At 40.6% G+C, this 20,981-nt stretch overlaps 1 protein-coding gene across 2 annotated transcripts in view; it reads right to left on the bottom strand.

Annotated features, from left to right (window-relative positions):
• SNX25 (sorting nexin 25) overlaps window positions 1-20,981 on the bottom strand; it is a 48,049-nt gene that overhangs the window by 15,350 nt on the left and 11,718 nt on the right. For both annotated transcript variants that reach the window (XM_083458096.1, XM_083458097.1), the window contains exons 3-7: window positions 20,463-20,679; window positions 15,535-15,707; window positions 13,088-13,274; window positions 11,333-11,403; window positions 3,231-3,421 (exon numbers count right to left, since the gene is read on the bottom strand). In XM_083458096.1, the coding sequence (XP_083314222.1) occupies window positions 3,231-3,421; window positions 11,333-11,403; window positions 13,088-13,274; window positions 15,535-15,707; window positions 20,463-20,679 (839 nt within the window). The remainder of the gene's footprint in view (window positions 1-3,230; window positions 3,422-11,332; window positions 11,404-13,087; window positions 13,275-15,534; window positions 15,708-20,462; window positions 20,680-20,981) is intronic.

Genomic DNA, 20,981 nt, shown 5'->3' with positions numbered 1-20,981 from the left:
AATAAATAATAATAATAATAATAATAATAATGTTCCCTAAGTTCCCAATTAGGGTTGCCGCAATTTAAAAATACAACATTAAAACCAGTTTAAAACAACTTACTATCACAAAAATAGGATGCATCCTTAAAGTATACATCTCAGGGTTATGTTTTAGAGGCTAGGGTAAAGAGAGCATTCAATGAGAAGTGCCATTCAGAAGGTGCCAGATGAAGGTTCCACAACTTAGGTGCTGCCACAGAGAATGTCCTCATGCAGGCCACCACCATGAACTTCTGAATGCAATGGTACTACCAAGATAGCCCCCTCTGCTGACCTGAGAGGGTCTGTAGGGAAGCAGATGGTCTTTCCAAAATACGGCACCTGAGTCATTTAGGGCTTCAAACATTAATGTGAGCACCTTGAATTAGCCCTGGAAACAAGCTGGCAACCAATGCTCCTGCTTTAAAACAGGGGTTATGAGAGATCTAAACGAAACCCCAGAAAGTAACGTGGCCATTGCATTTTGGACACAACATGAGCAGGATTTTAGTCGCTGCACGTTTCCTGGGTCTTCTCTCTCCCACAAAACTGTTAAAATCTTGCTCTGGGCACTCATGTACCCAATTCTTCCTGGCCTGGCCTTTTTCTCTATGCACAAAAGGTGCAGAGTGGGAAAGGGCTGCCACTCATGTGCACTGGAGGTTCCACCACAAACATTTTAGACTCCTTTTGCACAGCCCCAAGCCACCACAAGGGGGACACGTTGTACCTGGTGGGCAGGGAATTCATAACAAAATGTACCCTACCTCATTGAACCTAGCCTTGGAGAAGCCCAAAAACCTGTTCTCAGACTTGCAGAGTACTGAATAGGCATGGAAATGTTTGGCAATGTCTGGCTCTCCAAAGCTAAGATGGAACAAGAGGGGCTGAAAATCTTGTTCTGGCCACTCCAGAAAATCTACTTGACTCCTCTTTCCCTTCCCTTTTTCTCTATACCTTCAATTTACTCTTAAAAATGTCAACGTCTCTGTAAACTGGACTCTTTGAAGAGGAATTTGTTATGCGTACCAGGCAAACAGATTTGACAGTTATTGCAGGATTCTTTTTTTCCTTTAAATGGAAGGAAGTAGAAAGCCACTCTCCCTCCAGTGATTCTTACTGCTAACCATCTTAAAACTAAATTCAGCCGCTATGTATTTCATCCGCTTGTTTAAATAGCTCATTCCCTCTAAACCTATTTAGATGCTTCTAAATCCCCAAGGCAGGGGGAGTCAAATCCAAGGGCATATAAAAAAATGCCGCAGGGTAATAAAGCAAAAATACAACTCAGTCTGAAATATTATCGCAATGCAATCAATGGCGCTCTCATTGTTACTTTATTAATTCAGTACTGTCAGGAGTGGTACTCGTTTGCAAATATTTCTTCACAGATTGACTTGCTTTAAAGCAAGAAAGGAATTAAAAAATGAATTAGATGTATCATTATCATGGTAGAAGAGGCTGTGGTTTTTATGCTTTGCCTGCAAGCATTCGTGCCAGTTTTACCAAATTTTTGCACCATCCTAATTGCATTTAATCAGAAACAAGACCCACTGTTGTCAGTAGAAGCTGTATCCAAGTAAGATGCTTAGAACTGTAGTCAACACAGATACAGTTTTTAAAATGCCTTCTCTTCCCAGCATGTGAAATTTGTATAGTCCTTGAACAAGGCTGAAATGTTCTCACAAGGTCTTGGAAATTCCAGTACCCTTGGTGCCCTGTAACAAACTGAAAGCAGACAGCTATGCTGGGACACAGGCAAGAATCCTGTCACGTGATTGGCTATGAACTAGAAGATCTAATTTTAGAGCTAGTCCACAGCTACGGTGTGTCCCTTTAAGCTTTTTAAAGTCAAGTAGCTTCAAATTCAGGGATGAAAATTCAACAGTTGCCCTTTAACTCTGCCGCATCTCAGGAGGAGTTGAGAGTTGAGATAATGAACCTTTCAGTCTTGGTCCTGTGTATGTTTACTCAGAATTAGTCCCACTGAATCCAAGGAGACTTAATTTTAAATGCATGCACACAGAATTGCAGCCATGTGGTCCAATCGTGTCCACATTTACCTGGAAGCATGACAATTTGTGTTGATTGGGGTAGTGTCCTTATTGTTACCTGTGAAGTCAGCATAGGACAACCTTTGCTGCTCAAATATTCTGTCAAAGCACAGCTGGAACAAATAAATTGTTTTATTTTATTATGAAATGTGGAGTTTCTTCCCCATGCCAACCGTGTGCCCAAATATATGATTCACATATATGTCATGACAAAATATTTGACAAACTGACTTAGGTAAGCAACTAAAATTATGCACTACATTTCAATATAGCACAATTTTCCTAAGAAAGAGGGCCATTCTGGCCTGTAGTATGAGTACCATTATGTTAACTGTGGAACAAGAGTCCCAGCTTTTAAAGGCTTTCCAAAGAAATTGACAATTTCCAAAAGGTTTCCACTAAAATTGCAGGGGGGGGGGGGAATATCATACAGAAATAGCCACAAGGGTATCTTCTGGATCTCGTGCTGAGCTTTAGAATCAGTGAGACTGCACACTGCTTTCCATAGTCAGCGTGGTGTCTGGAAGTTTCTCTCTTTTCTTCAAAACTTTGACAATGCCTGGGGAATCCCCTGACCTTGTGCTTAGCCTTGGGAAGCAGAAATAGAAGCACTAGCAAGGTCACAGTCCCTACAAATTTAATGTGTTGAGGACAAATCCCTGCACGGTTGCACTGGGCTTCAAGAGGTGCTCCCGGCTCCTCTGAAACTCAAGAGCAGCACTGCAGCGAAGACCTCCGTGCTCCCACTTTATGGAGAGCAAGGGTCAACAGCAAGCAAAAAATTCTGGCTGGCTCTTGAAGCTAGTCAATATTTGTGAACAGTGCTAGAGTCATCAGAGAGTCAGGTGCAGGCCTTGCCAATGTCCCTGATAGCAGCCGCACATAAGATATTTTGAACTTTCCAAAGGAAGTGCAAGATAACAAGTATAGAATGGTTTTTTTGGGGGGGAGAGATAAATCTCTGCATTGTTTACAAAAGCCACAACCTTTCCTTCGTGCAAACAGGTAGCCGCTGCAGTATTGAGACTCCTCCAGTTTGCCTGCATTTACTTCCAGTCAGGTCCTATAACATGATGTAGAAGAAAAAGAGAGGGGGGGGGGAGAAAGAAAGGACAAACAAACAAACAAAGAAACACAGAGAGCCAGCATGCCTACCTTCTGGTTCTGTGGGCCATCACTATCGTCAAAGATGCCATCTTCTTGCTGGTCATAATCAGGACCTCCTAGAAGCCGTATTCGCTTTTCGCACTGTTTTTTTGCTACAGTTAGCTGGTTAATATACCTCTTCATGTTCCGGGCTCTCAGATGGTCAGCTTTCATAGCAGCCGTCTCTTTACCTTTACTCTCTATCAAAAACAATTGGTAAAAATTGTTAAAAACTTTTTGAACTTAAAAAAGGTTAGCATGTCAACATATAATGATTTTTGAAGAATGGACCCATATAGCAGTCTTGGCTTCAACCCCCCCTCACACACAAAAACACACCTTGTAGTAAAAGTCAGGATTGTCTCCTAGTGCCAAGGTATTACAGTTCACAAAAGTAGCTTTGCGTTTCTTTCCTTTATGCCACAAACAGCTAAGAGAGATACAAATTGTGCAAGCTGACTAATAAACTTTATTGGTCCACAACACTTTTTATCATCATAGGAATGTATTGTTCATAAACGGTTTACATGTTAGCTTTTTATTATTATTTTCACCCCTAAAACATCTAAGAGTCTTGTGGCACCTTAAAAATCAACAAACATATTACAGCATAAGGTTTTCTGGGCTACAGTCGACTTCATCAGATGTTGTGGAAGGAGAATTGTTAAGGCCGCTCCACTTCCGGGTGGGGTGGTGTTGCGGGCAGGCCATGTGGCCTCCCACACACAGCAGGGGCTGGGCTAAGCCCCTGCAGCATCGAGGAGACCCTGGCCACATCACACACCCCTTCCCATTCAACATTATTGATCTTGCTGGATGAAAACATGCCTCAAACATTCAGATCAGTTCTGGCGGCCATGAACGGATGGGAGAGTTATACTGTTTTTATAATACAACAGTTCTGATCAACCAGGAAACCATTTGAGCAGGTTTTAATTGTTCTTTGAGGCAAAATTCAGGAAGTCTCTTTGTCCTACAGTTTAAATTTTGTTTATACAAATGTCTAAAAATATGCAGATGAACTTTCAGAACAACCAGTGACACATGTGTTTTGAGATGAAAGAAAACAGGTGTTTCCTTCGGGGAGCCTAACATGGTTCTCAAGGCTAGTTTTGCTCCATTTAGCTCAGTAACAGTATTAATTGAAGATATTTAAATAAACCCTCTGTTAACTACAAGAAAGAGATTACAAAATTAGCAAAAGAATATAAATGCCTGATCACAACCAGAACCAAAAAAATCTGCATTTGCGAAAACGCATCTGCCATAATAAAAAGTGAACCACTGCAAAGCACTAATTACAGAATAGTAAGTGATGCATTAATTAGCCTCCTTTATATGCTTCAGGTACTTTACGTACATTAGGAGCTCACCTTGGGCACACAAGAGGTGCTTCTCGCAAAATGACTGCTAACCAACTTCAAGTCCATGAGATACAAGTTACTAATACAGTGGTACTGAAGCCTTGGAAGTCGAAAGGAATCCGTTCCGGAAGTTCGTTCGACTTCCAAAACGGTTCGTAAACCAAGGTGCGGGCTTCCAATTGGCTGTAGGAAGCTCCTGCAGCCAATCGGAAGCCGCGGAAGTCCCGTCGGATGTTTGGCTTCCAAAAATAGTTCACAAACCAGAACACTCACTTCCAGGTCTGCGACGTTCGGGAGCCAAAATGTTCAAGAACTAAGCTGTTCGAAAACCAAGGAAGCATACATGGTTCATCTCTCTCTCTCACCAAGACATTTTGCTGCCTGAGGTGAAGGGGAAGGTTCACATACAGATGTCAAATACAGTAGCAACTTAATCTGAAACAAAAGTCTAGTTTAGGGGGTCCAGGACAGGTTATGTGGCGCACACAGTTCTCATGTTATTCTGCCTGGTGCAGAATATTCTGCCTGGCACATCCTCACAACAACCTGTAAGACTGGGACAGAAAATAACTGGCCCAAGATCAGCCAGTTAACTTTATATTCAAGATTTGAGCCTAGGCCTTCCCAGTTCTATGGCTTGTCCACAAATGTGGAATCACACCAGCCTGCCTTCCCCATAAAAGTAGAGGCGTCCTGTTATTCTGGACCTTTCCCTCTTTAAATATGGGGTTCAAATCAAATACCTAAATCACAAAAAACTCTACATGTAAAGTGGAAAAGGCCCTGGACAACTGTGGACAAGTCCCTACAACACTGGCTAAAAAACAACAACAACCTAAAAGCCTTTCTCCTCCAAACATTTAAAATGAATGAAAGAGAAAAACTTTGATACTGTGCCCAAGATGCAAAAAATAAATTCAAAACATAGTGTTTGGAATTCGCAAGTTATTGTTTGCTTTTTATTTATCTATTGCTTCCCACAAGGCATCCCCAGATGATTTACAATACAATACTTTTTGAGCTATTATAAATAATAATTTGAAATTTAAACACCTAAGCATTTCCCCCCCAATCCCTTTGATCTATCCTCAAGGCACAGAATCAAGGTGGTTTGTTTTTTCATAACAACGCATCCTAACTAGAACCTTTTGGCCATAATACATCATTATTAGACAGCGGAATATAACTGAAAACCTCAAAATATTTTTTGAACAGCAACCATCAATAATATGATCTCCAATGTCAATCATAGTTTGTTTTGAAGGTTTTTAAGAACACTATAAAAAGTCACATTTTGGGAGCTGCACAAACTCTGCACTGCTATATCTGACAGAAAAGCTAAAAGTTAACTGCAACAGCACCTGATGAGAATCTGCAAGAAATTAAAACCCAAGGCATAAAGTAAGTGTCGGTGAGAGTTAGGAAAGCTTTTCAAAATGCTTTTTTCCTAGCAATGACTACTAAACTATTCTGCATTCCCACCTGCACTCTGAGATAGTGGGCTTCTCAGTTTCTGGCATTCTGGTCTGACTACAGGGCTAAAGTCTTCCCAAAACTTGTATAAAACCTGAGTGCTATCATCACACTCTTATAGGTAGAGAAGTCAAGACAATACTTTAAAAAAAAGAATCTTGCAGCACCTTTGAGGACTAACAAATTTATTACAGCATCAGCTTTCAGGGATTCTAGTCCATGTCTTAATCACAGAATTCAAACATTTCAAACAGCCCCTATTCTACCGAGTATATTTACAAAACTGGATATATGCAACATTTTTTGTATTTTTTATTATGAATGTGTTTCTCATAGGTATAAATGCAAAAATGAAGACTAGCATATTTATGCCTACTCAAAATACTAAAAAATTGAAATTCCTTCACCACCCACACCTAAACGATTAAGCTGTACAAATTGGTTCCTGTACACACAGAAGTGCACTTTTTCGCATCGACTTAAAAAGCTAGTACAAATTGTACCTACTTACACTGAAACATTCAAGTGGAAGAAACTGCGTAGCCTCCTACAGTTACTGATTCTGAATCTCTTAAGCTCTGAGGGAGCAAGATCTTTTGAAGAAGAAATGACCCCAGGTGGAGTATTTGTCACAATTTTGAAAGTGGAGGCTATTCTCATACAGAAAAGTACAACTAACAAGGATCTTTTTCTGGCCCATAACCAAGTGGGTAAAAGAACAAGTAATTCAAGACTGTGCATCAGATCTTCTCTTGAAAACACTTGGTTGGCTGAAATTTGAGAATACCACCTTCCCCTATGCCACTTTCCCATTCTTCCAAAAGTCTCCAGTCTGCCACAAGTCCACAGCTAACTTTTTCCACAACAACTGAGTAGAAATGAGTATTCCATAAAGATTTTTTGCATTCTACAAAAATGCATAAGAAAAGTCAAGAAACAGAATATACACAGATATCAAGGTCTTGATCAATAAGCTTGATATTTAAATCACAGTTGTGACTCAGATGGGAAACTGTGGTTTGAAGAGACAGAGATAAAGCCAACAAACAAGAGGCGTGTGTGTGTGTGTGGCTCCAGCATGCTTTTCCAGCTTAACAACACCCTAACAAATTCCATATCCCTTTGGTTCACCCTCAGCAGCCTCCACTACTGCCTGGTATCAATGAACTGGAAAATCAAGGATATGGTAAACAAATATCTGGAAAAATTCAAAATAAAATGCAATCCTATATATGTCTAGTTTGAAGGAGGTCTCTGTGAGGTATAAAGAACTTATACAGAGTTGCAGCCTGCAATGCTGATCTGCAGAAACTTATTATTTTTTATTGAATTTATATACCTTCCATTTTTCCTTCTAAGCCAAATAGAACACTATAAAAATTAATACTATAAATACTATAAAATTTACATACAGAATCAGAAGTGGTTTGAAAAATACACAGCTCTCAGTTGCTGCACTCCCCTGAACATGGGGCAGTAGCACTGTAAGCTCAGGGTCTGCCACAAAATTAAGTAAATATTTATTGATTTGATTTCCATACCGCCTTTCTCCTAAGGCACTCAAGATGGTTTACAATTTGAAACGCTAAAACAAACACATTATATAAAACATAGAGTGGCAAAGTGATTATTGGGCCAACTGGTAGCCAATGGTATGTGCCTGGGCTGCAGATACACTAAGTAGAGAAGACCTTTTAAAAAAAAACTATTGTTAGTTTGTTATATAAACTTTTAAGAAGAGAAGAAGAAGAGTTTGGATTTGATATCCCGCCTTTCACTCCCTTTAAGGAGTCTCAAAGCGGCTAACATTCTCCTTTCCCTTCCTCCCCCACAACAAACACTCTGTGAGGTGAGTGGGGCTGAGAGACTTCAGAGAAGTGTGACTGGCCCAAGGTCACCCAGCAGCTGCATGTGGAGGAGCGGAGATGCGAACCCGGTTTCCCAGATTACGTGACTACCGCTCTTAACCACTACACCACACTGGCTTAAAAAGTACTTTTCTTCTTTAGAAGACACAGGGAGTATTATTTCAACAGAAGCCCATAGTAATTTCACAGGATGATGGAAATTGGAGAGAGCTCCATTTTCTGTCAAGGAAGGAAGGGAGATGTGCAATCAATTCTAAAAGCTGCACGGAAGAGGCTTTGTGACACACATTCAATGTTCTTTGCAGCAATCTTTCTAATCATGCTGAGGGGGTACTTAAAAAGGACGTAATGAGAGAGATTAGTTGTCAGCTTGTCATCCTAATGGCCATTTGCTGCAAATGTCAAGCAAGCTGCTATGAAGAGAGAAACACTGATGCATTTTTGAGGTAAGGGATTCTTACCTGCAGCTCAGGGAGAGGGGATTTCGGAGGGGAAGGACATTCTAGTGGACTAAGTAGCAAAAAAAAGCAACAACTTGGCTTGCAGCAACCCTTTTTTTAAATGAAGAAGTAGTAGTACAGTGGTACCTCAGGTTAAGTACTTAATTCATTCCAGAGGTCCGTACTTAACCTGAAACTGTTCTTAACCTGAAGCACCACTTTAGCTAATGGGGTCTCCTGCTGCCGCTGCAAGGCTGGAGCACAATTTCTGTTCTCATCCTGAAGCAAAGTTCTTAACCTGAAGCACTATTTCTGGGTTAGCGGAGTCTGTAACCTGAAGCGTATGTAACCTGAAGCATATGTAACCTGAGGTACCACTGTACAGTCATACCTCGGCTCCCGAACGCCTTGGAAGTCAAAGGTTCCAGCCCCCGAACAATCGAAAACCGGAAGTGAGCATTCTAGTTTTCGAATGTTCTTTTGGAAGCCGAACGTTCGACTGGGCTTCCGATTGGCTGCAGGAGCTTCCTGTAGCCAATCAGAAGCTGTGCTTTGGAAGTCAAACGTTTCGGAAGTCGAACGGACTTCCAGAACATATTCTATTTGACTTCCGAAGTACGTCTGTAGTTAAAATGTTATTAGCGACACTGAAAACATCCAAGGGCACCATTTGCTATCTCAGCACAGACCCATTGAGTCTTTAATAACTGTATTCCTGAATATGAATTCTAGAAACCTGATTCCTGGACCTGGAGAGCTAAACCACAGTAGTTTGAGTACTGGTGATTATAAGGCTAGATTACTGCAATGCACTCTATGTGGCGCTTCCCTTGCACCTGGCCTCTAAAATGCAGTTAAGTGCGGAATGCTGCAGTATAGTTGCTGGTACAATGAGCTTATAACACCTCTGCACATTTGTTACCAGGTCATGGTCAAGGTGTTACTATTGGCATGTTTGTTCCAATTCAGCTGTAAACAATGCATTTTCCCAGGAAAAGTTTCAGGGACAAACTCTGCTTGGACCTGTGCCTACAAATGACAGCACAAACGGAAGTCTGCATGAGCCCAAGCCCAAACTGCTGGACATGTATTTAAAAATCAATAACCCAGTGTGTGCATTTTCTGCTTGCTAGCAGAAGTGGATTCTTGTTGGGTACTATTTCTTTATTTTATTTAATGAAATGTATATACTGCTCAACTGCAATAAAACCTCCAAGTGGTTTGCAGGAAATATTAAAGCTATCAGAAACCTTTAAACAAGAAATGGAAAAAAATAAAATACAGTTGTACCTTGGTTTTCGAACAGCTTAGTTCTTGAACGTTTTGGTTCCTGAACACCGCAAACCAGGAAATGAATGTTCCGGTTTGCGAACTATTTTTGGAAGCCGAACGTCCGACGTGACCTCTGCGGCTTCCAATTGGCTGCAGGAACTTCCTGCAGCCAATCAGAAGCTGCACTTTGGTTTCCAAACATTTCGGAAATCGAACGGATTTCCAGAACGGATTCTGTTTGACTTCCAAGGTACGACAGCAAAAGATAATTAAAATTAACAGTACAGTAAAAAGGAGATTAAAATACATCAACATCTTGCCTACGCAAATGTTATAAGCAAGTGCTGAAAAAAGTACATTGAGGATGCCTCCCTGATAGGTAGAGCTTAAAAGACTGATTTTTTATAAGTACAAATTGAGTATTATGTGGGATTTGTAACAGTCCATGCCAATTCCACAGATCAAAGCAGTTGAGTGGGCACATATGGGGTAAGATGATACTGCAAGTAATCAGTGGGTTTTCCCAGGGAAAGTGGCGGGACAAAAGAAAAACGTTCGGACCCATGCCTGGAAATCATGGATCTGAGCCTACAAATCACAGCAAAAACGGAAGTCTCATGCCTATTGTGTATCCTCTCCACTCAGTATCTTATGAAATGGTCTTTCCAGTAAATGAATATATTCATCACTATCTCGCTCTTTGCAAAGGGAAGTTAACAACAAATACTGTTTATATTTTGCCTTTAGTACTATTTCAACATTAGGCTTTTTATGCCATAAATAACCTATTTCAAGTAACCTATTTCAAAGCATGCCTTTAGAAACAGGAACAAAAGAAAGATAACTAGAGTATGTAACAAAAATGGAACAGAAAATTACGCACTTAAAATGAAACTGAAGTAAAATGAAGCACGCCAGAAACCCACGTAAGGGCACACAAAAACATTCAAATGATTTTGGGGGGTGAGCATGCTATTCTGGGATTCTCACTATGCCATTTATTTATCATTATTCATTAATCTTCTATTATGTTGTTTATTTGCCAGTACTGATATTGGCAGTGCATTGTGCTTATCACAATGGATTGCCAGTGGGCAAAACCCCACAACATAAAAGTCTGCCCTTTCGTCCCCAAATAACTAAAGTGGACAGATGTGAGAAGTGAACCAAAAAGCAAGTAAAATGTACCAGTCTTGAACAAAGGAACAGTCATCTCAGTAAAATAAAAATGATGTACGTGAAGCAAAACTGAAATGGATCAACCAACATTTAGAATACTGGGAAAGTTTTGAAAGTGGTTCCATTGTTGCTGTAGAAAGCTGAAGGCTAAGAGAGGCATGTTTTCAACCAGCCTTCATTTTTCATCAAATGAAAATACTTTGCTTTAGACTCTCTCTGCATGTAGACAAATTTGGCATCAAAACAAAAATGTGCATATCCTAGGATGATATGCATCATTTCAAGATGGTAAAAGAGGGCATGCAATATTACACAGTGGTACCCCCCTCGCATTTTGCAATGTGGCCTCCCCGCTATGTTTGCTTTCTTTATAAACAAAGTAAGAACAGTATTCTCAGTTTACGGATGGGATAGCTCAGTTGGTACAGCATGAAACTCTTAATTTCAGATGGCCATGTAAAGAATTAGTTATAAGTTTTCTAGTTTTAAACACCTCCCGAAAATACGCAACTTACCTTTTTGCCTTTTCAACTGTGGAAAGCTGCCGATAGTGGTTGCTTGAACTATTTCCACTAAAATCTGATACCTAGTTACAAAGAGAAGAATACAATCAGATCTTTTTGGCTTCATGGCTAATAGTACCTATAAGCAACAATGAAAGGAAAGACTTTTGAGTGAGGAGTGGAAGGGCTGAGCAGTTTTTGGTCTTATGCAGTATAGAGGATAGGACATTTTGGATTGGTTTAATGTTTACACTGACATCTCTACAATGGTACCTTGGGTTAAGAACTTAATTTGTTCTGGAGATCCGTTCTTAACCTGAAACTGTTCTTAACCTGGGGTACCACTTTAGCTAATGGGGCCTCCTGCTGCCACTGCGCCACCACTGTGCGATTTCTGTTCTCATCCTGAAGCAAAGTTCTTAACCCGAGATACTATTTCTGGGTTAGCGGAGTCTGTAACCTGAAGCATCTGTAACCCGAGGTACCACTGTACTTCCAAAATTTAACATGCATCCCTCAGAACTTATTATCACCATAACGGATTATAACAGTTATAACCCTCAGCACTGTCAGACTGTAACAGTTTTCAGAATATTTTTGTTGTCATGTATACAATAATTAAAGGATTAAAAATATTACTAAGACCAGAAATCATGTTATCTAAATGTGTGGCTTACAGAAAGACTATAATCTTGCAATTGTGATTCCTGCCTCTCAGCTGAGTAGTTTAAGGAAGATGCCCCCCCCCCCCCGGGCTCATGCAAATCAGAGGAAGAGGGTGTTGATCAACTGAGGGGCATGGGAAGCCTAACCTACTGCGAAGGGTTGTGGTGACCACTAGGACAGAGCTGTTTTGTTTCTTTCAATAAACAGTTAACTTCACTGACATCGAATGCTTTATTGTTGACCTACGCCTGCCTCCAGCTCCTGTCAAGGGTGAAATGAAAAAAAACCCAACAATATGCACAGAGAAAGAAATACAGTGGTGCCTCGCAAGACGAAATTAATTCGTTCTGTGAGTTTTTTCGTCTTGCGAAGCACCACTGTGTATTGACGGTTTCCCATAGGAATGCATTGGCGGTTTTTTTTAAAAGGCGCAAGACATTTCATCTTGCGAAGCAAGCCCATAGGGAAATCCGTCTTGCGAAGCAACTCAGAAAACGAAAAACTCTTTCGTCTTGCGAGTTTTTCGTCTTCCGAGGCATTCGTCTTGCGAGGTACCACTGTAAGGCCATGCATGCAATCTGACTCCTGTGAGCAGCCTCAGGAACTCTATAAGACATCTGGATTACGACATCTGGAGAACGAGCCGTCTTAAGAACAGCTTCTTCTCCAGAGCGATCTTGGCCCTGAATGGGAAGCCCGGACTTTGAAAGTCATCAAATCTCCTTTGCTGTATTTTACTATATTTTTTAATTAGTGTTTTTATGGAGCAGCCAAGTAATTTCGTTGTCCCCGAAGGGGGCAATGACAATAAAGTTATTATTATTATTATTATTAGTCATTCCTGGTATAAATCCTATGAGTGTGGCCTATTCCTGCGAGTTCAATAAAGCAAAAACACCTGCCTCCAGAAACACTGGGCTGGAGAATACGCACTTTGGATATGGGTCACAGTATAGCTATTCATGGCCTCAATTACCTGCATGCCATAAATACTAACTAGAACATGCCTGCTCTCTCTCTGATACAGACTTTGCCCCCAATTCAATGAATGCCAATGGACCTATTTTGTGTCGAGTTTCCTATAAACAAACATGGAATTACCTTAGTTGTTTGAGGAACTCAACATCCGAGTTGCTGTTAATAAGCTTGATGAACTCTTCGTAAGAAGGAGCATATGTGTAGGCTCTTTTGTGATGCTCATTCACCTGTTCCCGGTACTCCATCTGGACAAGCAACATTTGGTTGATGTAGTTGGGATCACTCAGGAGCTCTACCATGGGTTTCAGTACTGAAGTTTTAAAAAAGAAGAACGCGGCACACATGTAATGCTGCAGACATCTTCACCGAGGAAAAAAAAAACCCTGTACATTTTGCACTAAATAATATTAGCCTGAATTTATGGATACAAATGAACCACTTCTAAATGCTCGTGTGACGTTTATTTCAAAAATTCTTAACAGCTTGGTCTTATTTACTTGGACACAAATCCCAGTGCCCAGTGGGAAAACTGTTCCTAAGAAGTGTGCATCCCATTGTAGCCTTAAAGAACGTTTCCTAAAAATAGCTGGAGGTGACACACAACCTTAGAAGTTTATAATCACAGGAGTTTGGAAATTCAGTCTGTTAAAATACTGTAGCTTCATGCCTGTGAAGTTATTTCCTAGAACCCTGAAAAGAATTAGGAGAGCAAGCTTTAAATATTTAATTCAATCCATTATAGCTGTAGTTGACTGATCGGTAAGGGCAAATTTTAGATCAGAAGAGCTGCAAATTAAGAGAAAACTTAATTTCTCTTAGTTTGTGGGGCCTGATCCAATGTGGGTCACAACAGGAGCACCACCACCATGCAAATATATGGTAAAATATTAAGAAATAAGTTCCCAAATGCAAGCTTGTGTTAAAAGTAGAGTCTAGATCTGAAAAGTTTAGATAGCTGCCATAGACAATATTGGCCAAAATGAACCAATGGTATAAGACAGCTTCCTTTGTTCCTATGAGTAAAAGAATGAAAACAAAAATATAAAAATTTGCGTCTTTTTCAAAGAATTAATGGTGGTTTTTATTTATTGTTGTAAATCACGTAAATTTGTTTAATGTCTCAAAGAGACAGTTATACTGAGGTTTCAATAATATACTGAATATACAGTGGTAGCTCTAGTTACGAAGTTAATTCGTTCCGGAGGTCCGTTCTTAACGTGAAACTGTTCTTAACTAGAGGCGTGCTTTCGCTAATGGGGCCTCTTGCTGCTGCTGCACCACCGGCACATGATTTCTGTATTCATCCTGGGGCAAAGTTCTCAGCTCGAGGTAACTCTTCCAGGTTAGCGGAGTTTGTAACCTGAAGCGTTTGTAACCTGAGGCGTTTGTAACTTGAGGTACCACTGTACCATGTTTTTATATATGCTGGAAGCCGCCCAGAGTGGGTGGGGCAACCCAGTCAGATGGGCGGGGTACAAATAATAAATTATTATTATTTTACAAATATAACCATTGAAAGGGTAGGTGATTAACCAACTAATCAGGGTTGGTTACCTGATTAGGGTAAGCTGACAGCCCTACTTAAAATGAAGTCACCTTTATTTCCCAATGAAACAGAAATTTCCATTTACGAGTTCCAGAAAAAATGCCATATTAGATTGTAGCAGCAAAAAGCCTGCGACGCCCCGGAGACTGACAAGTTTATTGTGGTATGGGCCTTCGAATGCAACATCCATCTCATGCACCTGATGAGTCAGTCTGCCTTCAGTCTAATTGTATGCCTGCCCTCATTTCATGAAAGCCTTCACTCTGGCACACATCAAGAAAAACGTGCAGATTTTTCAGTGGCTCAAATCTGTAGATCCAAAGAAGATCTCCTGGGCTCCTCTAAAATGCTATCAGAACAAGCAAGGTGCAATAAAGTCAATGCATGCACAGGAAGGGTTGCCAAAGCAGCTCCCACAGGTTCTACTCCCCTCACTAAAATCAGGCTTCAAAAAAACATCCCATTGTAGCCAAGGGTGTTGTGATGCTTGCCAAGTCGCAGGACAGCTGTACCTAGGCTCCCAAACGCCTTGGAGGTCAAATGTTCTGGCTCCTGAACGATCGAAAACCGGAATTGAGTGTTCTGGTTTTCGAACGTTCTTTCGGAAGCTGAACGTCCAAAGGCGCTTCCGATTGGCTGCAGGAGTTTCCTGCAGCCAATCAGAAGCTGTGCTTTGGTTTCCGAACGTTTCGGAAGTCGAATGGACTTCCAGAACAGATTCCGTTTGACTTCTGAGGTACGACTGTATCTCCATGGTGCCCACAACAGTTGCTGCAATTTGCAAATGTGCCCACAGGCTCCAAAAGACCAATAACCTTTGTTGAGGGAATTTTAATCTGTTTCAACTATTTTAACTTTTGCATGTTTTGAGATACGGTTGTGAATTTTTCTTGATTTTCTTGCTTTTTTGTGAACTGATTTGAGGTTTCTTAAGACTCAAGCAGTGTATAAATTTTATGAAATAAATAAATGTGCAGGCTGATTTTCTAATTGTGACCAAACACTTGACCTGACCTATAATTACCTTTTGATGCAAGTATTTCTGCAAGGACTATGCGCAAGCTCAGCGACCGGGCATCCTTTGAGGGCAGAAGACAATACACCAAAATTTGAGAACATGCTTGCAGGAATCTTGCTTCTTCATCAGAGTTCCTCAAACACGGATGCAATAAAAATGGCCGTGGCTGCTCTTCCAGTCTAAAGAGGAGCAGCAGAAAGTTAATCATCCTCTAGTCATCACTGCTTGAAGATTCCCGATCCATAAAAGAAGAAAGCCAGCTACCTATAAAAACCACTGCCTTTGTTGAATGTTACATGCAATGCATTTATTTATTTACAGTATGAGTTAGTTATACATTTCCCCACAGCAAGCCCCTCCCTTCTTCCTTATTCGTTATAGAAAGAAAGGGAAAACAGCAATTTAAATCACTTGGGCTTTGCAATGTTAACAAAGTTATGAACATTTCTGAATTTCTTAAACACACACAGACACACAACTGTAGTTTCACAACACTATGCCATGGTGAGGTTTAGTAGTTTGTGGGGACAAGGTTTATGGGGACAAGCATCAGATCTCACATCCCTGTGTTCCCTCCTCTAACATGTCTGTGGAGGAATTTGAAAGGCTTCACTTCAGCTTTATGCAATCTATTGCTTTGAATAAACCAGATAAACTTTAAAAAGCTCAATGAATTGGTTCAAACAAACATATGCAAATGTATTTTTCAACAGCTCCAATGTCTATTTTACAGAATTTCCATACAAAGCATTTATCACAGATTTTCAATTTGGTCCATCTTGTTATTGAAAAGCCGTCAGCTTGTGAGGGAGCTTGCAATTGTCAGTTTGAGGCCTGCTTTGCAAATGCCATATAAAAAGGCCCAGACCAGGGCTTCATTTCCATTTCCAATCAGCCAGTAAAATACTTCCAGCGTATGCTTGCATAAGAGGGCAAGTATGCAAACATGTACTGGATAAGTTTATCTTAGCAGGTATTTCAAAATCCTTGAGGCAGCTCTTGCAATAAAATGCATGCAAGAAAGTATTCCATAAAGCTCTAGCATTTAGGTGATGAGTAAAAGGAGAGACCTACCAGGCACAAAGTACAGCATTCACAACAAAGACAGAACAAAATCAAACATCACCTAAAATAAAAATCATTTACAGTTCATGAAACACACCAGCCCAGTTGAGATGCAACACCAAACCATGGTTTAAATCCAGTTTATTGGGAAAAGCAGACCTAAGTCCTGGGTTCACACACTTCCCCTCTGTCTCAGTCTTTGATGCGTGAAGGGAGGAAGTTCCAAGTTTCTATTTGCAGTTCAAAACAACCAGCAGTCCTTATTCAAAGGAAAGCTATAGTTTGTGCAAACCACAGTTAGATCAAACTGTAGGGTAAAAGACATTGAATTATACATTCAGTTTCCTTTCCCCTAAATAAACCCTGATAGTTAAAGAAAGCTGTCCGTTCCTCTGAGCCCACCCACCCACAGTTGTTTTCATAGCAAAAAGAAAGTGAGACCATGTAACTTCCCAATCACTGGGACAATCAGTAGGGTAGGAACTGAGCTCAGGAAAAGCACAGCGTCCAAACCCCTGACAAATTATTCAGAGCTGGCTAAGCATTCTCAATCAACCAAGGCATTCAAGCCAGTCTCTGGAGGAACAATCCTGGGCCAAGGAGAAGTAAGAAGCAGGCTACTTGTCCCTCATCCTGCAAATTGCTCTGACTTTGCACATTACACTCCATTGTCAAAAATATATTTCCTGAATGGACAAGGACAGCCTTGCAACCTCGGGCCACCATGGCTTGGAAAGAAGGATGGTGAGGCCATTTTGATACTTTTGTCCAGTTTTGCAAAGGAAATGGGTCTCTTACCAATGGCTGAGACAAGCATGCTGAGAGTGGCATTTTAAAAGGCATTATAGAACAAAAATCTGTTTAGAAAGTAGGGTAATTTATCACGGTGTGCAAGTGAGAGTCTTTTGCAAGGAAACCTGAGACCACATTCATGTTAGCCTCCTATTAACTCTAATTGCAACTTTAAAAAAATAAAAATAAATCCTGAAACCATTCTGGTTCTTCATCATCTTGACAGTGTAAAGGGGCTCCCCAACAGGCAGGAGATAAATCTGAAAGATGTTTACGCAGCAGTAAATCTAAAAAGACATTTTTCACAGGACTGTAGTGTATATCTATCTACCAGGGCTTCCACACAAGTCTGCAGCAAGCTGCTAAGTAATTCACAAGGGAGCAGAAGTGGCTGTACATCTCTTTATCTGCATTGCCTCAGCTTCTTAAGAGATTGGCAGAATTAAATCAAGTTTGATCTGCTAGAACCCCTTTTCGGGGGGAAAAGGTATAATTAGGGCACTAGCAAGAAAACACAAATCCTATAGATATGGATGTTCCCCTTTTGTTTCATTTGCTAAGAGAAAGACCATCTAGCTACCAAGTCAGATATTTCAACTTTTATTTCTTAATTGCTTTAATATTTCCGGCTGGCCTTGAGACTGCTATTTGCAAAGAAAAACCCTCTCATGTTTCCCATGTCTACCACATGCATTAAAATGACTACTGGAAAAGCTATTAACGGAAGAGGAGAAAGAAAAGCAGCAGTAGTTTTACCTATCCTTCAACCTAGTTTGCAAGGCATGTTTGTTCTCTGCATTTTCCTGCAGTACTTTACCAGGCTATCAACGGCAAGTTAGCAATTTGCAAGTGATCCCTCCTGAGAGTGTAAGCAAGAGCAAAGAGTGTGCCCAGGTCACATCAGCTATAATGAATGTGCAACTGGAACAAACTCATGTCTTGATTCATTACCTGAGCCTGTCAGAAAGTTAAAACTAACTGCAATTCAACAAAGTGAGTGGCAAGTGTTAGGTTCTCACAGGTAAAACCGGGAACCATGGCAGGCAGAATCAGACTGGCAAGCCAGATGTTCCCCACCACTGCACTAAAAGTTTGCATGGATTTTAAAACACAGTGAAATCCTGTTAAGTCTCCATGTTTCAATTCCCAACTGGGCATTCAATTGTAAATATCTAAAAGAGAGCATATGTAATATTACTGTGCTATACTGGTATCCCAGCAAGAAAGCTTATATCAGCTGCCCCATTTTTAAACACAGAACATCCTTAAGAAGTAGGTTATGCAAAAGAAACATCTAGTGCCTACTTTGGCGACGTTTTTATTTGTGCATGCTATAGTTTTAGTCCTGCAGATCCTTTTTACCTGGCTTTTAAGATTCTGCTGCCTTTTAATAACTGTATTTTTTATTATTCAGTTTTGTTTTATTTATATTTTAATTGGGTTTTTAAATTTGCATTTTCCTCTTATGTGAAGCACTCTGGGAATTCATGCTGAAGGCTGGAATAAAAATAGGTCAAGGAGCTTTCTTTCTCTGCTAGAGAAAGCCACATAGCAACCTGGTTCTTAATCTATTGCATCATGAGCATCTCCAAGATAAACAAACAAACTGGCCAGCAAGGTCATGCAGTGAGCTTCAATGCCACATGGAGATCTGCCGCATCCCAAGGACTCACATATACCAACTACACAGCTATTAACTGGCCACATTCAATGTGCAACAGGTGGGGGGGGGAATACACAGTTGTGTTTCAAAGGATGTAGTTCAAGAGATTCCAAGCAGTCGCCTAGCTAGCCCATGGGTCCACCCACACAAATATACTTTAATTTGGGTTGTGTGTGTTTTTTTTAAGATGCTCCTGCTGCATCCTGGTTTGTTGTGGTTTCTGTTAATCCCCTTTGCCAACTAGGTACTGCCAATGATAAGACCAACCAAAAAAATGGAACTACAAGAACAAAGAGGAAATTCCCTTTTCAAGAACATCAGCTTTCACAATATACTTCACATGCCTATGTAGTGAACACACCCAAGTCAAAGGGATTCAGTTCCTAGTACAAGAGAAGTGGACAACAAATATACAACTGCAATCCATGTCTGATAACACATCAGTGACATTATTCTCTCTTCAAATACATATATACATGCATGCATACTCTTGCAAAGTTTTGCTTTCTGGCAACCTCCATAGCCCATCTTTAACTGGTCTTAAATGACCGCACCCCAAATGCTGAATAATAATAATAATAATAATAATAATAATAATAATAATAATTATTTATTATGTATACCCTACCCATATGGCTGGGTCTCCCCAGCCACTCTGGGTGGCTCCCAACAGAATAATTGGCGAAGTTTATCATTTTTAATACAGGACAGAAAACATTTATGAGTTTGGCCACAATTCTAACCTTGATGAGAACAATGCCTTGCCATGCACATGGCATAGAAGGTAAACCTGTAACACATGCACCAAAACAATAGAAGTTCATTATACATTTAGGTAGGAAAAGGAGGGTCCATATGCCTGCCAGAAAAGTAGGATCAGGCCTACACTTCCCATTGCCTTTCTGCTACTGACCAGGGCCTGTTCAGCTCAGTAGACTAGACACAGGCCAACCACAATGTATGAGGGAGCAAGCGGCATATATAGTCTCTCAGACGTTTGACTTGTATTGTGACATACATGCCAAAAAAGTTAGTTATCATTGCTGTTTATCATTGTTTCTGTTGGTGTTGCCTCAAAGGAGGCTTCACTATTCTTCTTCAACATCATCATCATCATTTGTATTTATAGCCCATCTTTTTCTCTAAGCAGCTCAAAGTGGCTCCCTCTCCTTGTTTAATCCCCGGAACAACCTTGTGAGGAAGGTTAGGCTGAGAGGCAGTGACCGGCCCAAGGCCACCCAGTGAGCTTCATGGCTGAGTGGGGTTTGAACCCTGGTATCCCAGGTCCTGGTCCAGCACTTTAACCACTACACCACACAGGGTCTCTCAATACAGTTCAAACACAAGCAAAAGGGGAAGGAGAGAATAGCTAAACTAAAATGGAATAAGGGTGTTGTGGGGAATATGTTTTTACCTGGAACTGGCTGCTTTAAGGTCACAAAAGTGGGTTAACAAAGCTTTCACTACATCGCTGCAGACGACTTTAACTACATCAATGTGACTGAGCCTCTGTCGCAGCTGCTTGGCAACTTCCCAGAAGTCTTCGGATAGCAGGTGGTACAGCTGTCCCTCGTCTCTGCTGAGGTGACCATACCAAGATAAAATGTAATCTCTGTAGCTGTAGTCAAACACTGAAACCAAAGCAACACCAAAGATGAAGCAGAATTCAGTCAGGAGCCTTGGGGAAGGGGGGGGGGAGTACTGTTATGAACAATTGGTGCTTGAAAACACTGGCTGCTTGCACCTTCAGCGTACTGCATTCTCCCACCTTTCAAAAAATAAGAAAGGGATGATATAAGAAAAAATGGCCTTGAAAAAGCTTGCTGGAGGTTCACAGAGTAAGACTGCAACTGCCATTTGTCAGTCACCTTACTAGAAATCCTAAGTAGCTGCCTATAACTGTAAGTAAAAATAAAATACGGTAATTTCCCAC

The sequence above is a fragment of the Podarcis tiliguerta genome (assembly GCF_965153285.1).
Source record: "Podarcis tiliguerta genome assembly, chromosome: 9".
NCBI classification, from domain to species: domain Eukaryota; kingdom Metazoa; phylum Chordata; class Lepidosauria; order Squamata; family Lacertidae; genus Podarcis; species Podarcis tiliguerta.
Note: the sequence above shows the minus strand (reverse complement) of the source record. Positions and strands in the feature narration are given on the sequence as shown.